This window comes from Austrofundulus limnaeus, unplaced genomic scaffold (assembly GCF_001266775.1).
Source record: "Austrofundulus limnaeus strain Quisiro unplaced genomic scaffold, Austrofundulus_limnaeus-1.0 Scaffold1226, whole genome shotgun sequence".
Classification (NCBI taxonomy): Eukaryota; Metazoa; Chordata; class Actinopteri; order Cyprinodontiformes; family Rivulidae; genus Austrofundulus; species Austrofundulus limnaeus.
In genome coordinates, this window is record NW_013953628.1 from 48,791 (window position 1) to 50,206 (window position 1,416).

The 1,416-nt window shown below is 39.4% G+C and overlaps 1 protein-coding gene across 1 annotated transcript in view; it reads right to left on the bottom strand.

Annotated features, from left to right (window-relative positions):
* Window positions 1-1,416, bottom strand: part of LOC106534627 (cellular retinoic acid-binding protein 1) — a 35,125-nt gene that overhangs the window by 25,236 nt on the left and 8,473 nt on the right. Inside the window, exon 2 of the mRNA XM_014031326.1 lies at window positions 435-613. Coding sequence (XP_013886780.1) covers window positions 435-613 — 179 coding nt within the window. The remainder of the gene's footprint in view (window positions 1-434; window positions 614-1,416) is intronic.

The window sequence follows — 1,416 nt, forward strand, 5'->3', positions numbered from 1 at the left end:
CAACCCGCTTTGACCTGGACCCACTGGCTCTGACCCTGGCCTGTCTGACAACCCGCTTTGACCTGGACCCACTGGCTCTGACCCTGGCCTGTCTGACTAAAAACAAGTTTATTTCTTAATAAACAACTGTTTATTTCATCTGTTCAGTCCCTGTGTCCATCAGTGCCTGATCGTGTCAGTAAAAGTACTTTTACTTTTACTTTCCCAATATTGGTGAACAGTTTTATGACTTACCTGAGTAGTTTTCTCATCAGTAAAATTTATTTTTACCAAAGTCATTTTCTGTTCATGTGATTTTACTTTTACTTAGTTTTTTTCAAGTACTATATAGACCTCTGTAAGACAAGTATTTTCACAATCACCAGTCTTAGATCTTTAAAGTTTAGTTGTTTTATTTTAAGCACCACAGAGACTCTCACAGCTTGTGATTGTACCTTGCACTTGCGTCCATCCACGGTCTCCTCATTGTACTCTTCACCAATGCGGAAGTTGATCTCGGTGGTACGCACGCTGGTGGATGTTTTAATATAGAATTGCTCGCCTTCCTGGCGGATTTCCACTTGAGGGTTAGAGGCTGCCGCCACAGCAACCTTCCTCAGCATGGCGTTCACGCCTGAACACACACATACACAAACACAACCCAGGACATTTAAACCAGTAGAATCGGGGACACTGTGTCTATTGCAGACCAAAATGAGTCAACGACAGTTCGAGTATTTAACACTGCATAAAAGAAATGAGTGCTTCTGTCATAATTTCTTCCATATTAAATAGCAGTTTGGCTCTTCTACGCCAAACCTCTATTTAAAGTGTTTCTGTTGTTGTGTTTGTGACTGTATTTGAGTCAAAAAGCCCCCAGTTCACACTCCACCCAGACGCAGACCGCTGCAGTCTCTCCTGCCAGCTTCTATCAGCTCACGACTTTAGATTTAGGGAGACTTGCTGTCTGCACAGCTCTCTGTTTTTTGGTGTTTGTGCTAAAACAGCCACACAAAATCTTACTGAGCGCGACAGAAATTTGCTTGTTTCTGAGTAAGAATACAATAAACGCACTGTGGCTTCGACAGAAACCTCAACGATTTATTCAAACTGGGTGAAATATGTGGAATTTTGATGCAGAGGTTGACCTCAGCAAGCTATTTTTCTTTTCTTTTTTTTTTTTTCTTTTTTTGAGAAGGACCTGTATGTCTGTGGGACACATGTCACTTTATTTTGTAATGATCACCTGCAATACCAGCATAATTTATACACCTCATTATACAAAATGTGCAATATTTAAACAATGTGCAATAATGTCATTTAACTTTCTTCTAATTTTGTTTCACATTTGCAACCAACACTCGTTGTGCTTTTTAATGTGCTTTTTTATTGTTTTACGATTGTTGTGGATATGTAGGTATATATATATATATATAT